Raw genomic sequence first — 1,326 nt, 5'->3', positions numbered from 1 at the left:
TCTTCTAACGCATACGCAGCAGCCAACGCAAACGCTGTGAGTGGGACGTACGGAAAGGACGGTAAATCTGTTTCTAATGCATACGCAGCGGCCAACGCAAACGCTGCGAGTGGAACGTACGGGAAGGACGGTACCGCTTCTTCTAACGCATACGCAGCGGCCAACGCAAACGCTGCGAGTGGAACCTACGGGAAGGACGGTACCGCTTCTTCTAACGCATACGCAGCGTCCAACGCAAATGCTGCGAGTGGGACCTACGGGAAGGACGGTACCGCTTCTTCTAACGCATACGCAGCAGCCAACGCAAACGCTGCGGGTGGAACCTACGGGAAGGACGGTACTGCTTCTTCTAACGCTTACGCAGCGTCAAGCGCAAACGCTGTCAGTGGGACGTACGGGAAGGGCGGTACTTCTTCTTCTAACGCATACGCTGCGGCCAATGCAAACGCTATGAGTGGAACATACGGGGCGGACGGCACTTCTTCTTCTAACGCGTACGCAGTGTCAAACGCAAACGCTCGGAGTGAGACATTTGGAAGTGGACACTCGTCAGCATCTGCTAACAGCCAAGCATCTGCTATGGGCTCTACATATAGCTTGAGGTACGTAAATTGTGATTATAATTCAAATAAATCGTATATAGCTTTAGCAGAGAAGGAAGAGCAGAAGGGTCGTGAGAGGGATGATGATATCTTTCGGCATCGTGTAATTCGTAACTCTAATGTACTGTCGCAGGAAACGAAGGGGAATCAGCGAAAGCTTGGCTTCAGCAATGAGTGATTCCTTCGCTATGGTGGATGATAAGGGAGTTGTTAGCTCCATTTCTAGTGCCGCATCTAATGCTGCTGCTCTGGCAAAGAGTGATTAAATTTTATAACGTTTCATTATAATTCTGCGCTTCGCGAAAACTCGTTGCTTTGAAACGCGTTATTTCCTTTTAAATATACCCGTTCTTTCACGAATGACCCGGAATCAGTTTGAATACTACGCATTATAGGATGATCCACAAAGTGTCTGAATGATATCCGCAGTATTCTGTTTTTAATGCGATATTAAAAAATGTAATCTCGTATTATGAATGTTATTAATGAAAATTACGATATTAAGAGCGAAAACGTTATCGCACGGAGGACGGACTGAGCTAATATATTGTTTCCGTCACGGATATTTTCAATTTTAGCCTTGCGTTTTTTCGACAAACAATACCGTTTAATAAATAATAATCACCGAGTGTCTGCTTTAAGAACGAAGTCGAGCCGGGTCGTTTCGTACAAGTGCGCGCGTATTACGTCTCAACTTGTCCACGGTATTCTGCTCTTTAATGAC

At 46.4% G+C, this 1,326-nt stretch overlaps 1 protein-coding gene across 1 annotated transcript in view; it reads left to right on the top strand.

Moving 5' to 3' along the window:
- The window catches only part of LOC106751639 (fibroin heavy chain-like), a 5,464-nt gene extending 4,596 nt beyond the window's left edge, over window positions 1-868 (top strand). The window contains exons 2-3 of the mRNA XM_014632603.1: window positions 227-602; window positions 736-868. Of these exons, the coding sequence (XP_014488089.1) occupies window positions 227-602; window positions 736-868 (509 nt within the window). The remainder of the gene's footprint in view (window positions 1-226; window positions 603-735) is intronic.
- The last annotated feature ends 458 nt before the right edge of the window (window positions 869-1,326 follow it).

Source organism: Dinoponera quadriceps, unplaced genomic scaffold (genome assembly GCF_001313825.1).
Source record: "Dinoponera quadriceps isolate SergipeBrazil2010 unplaced genomic scaffold, ASM131382v1 scaffold115, whole genome shotgun sequence".
Lineage (NCBI taxonomy): Eukaryota > Metazoa > Arthropoda > Insecta > Hymenoptera > Formicidae > Dinoponera > Dinoponera quadriceps.
This window is presented reverse-complemented; position numbering and strand designations above follow the sequence as displayed.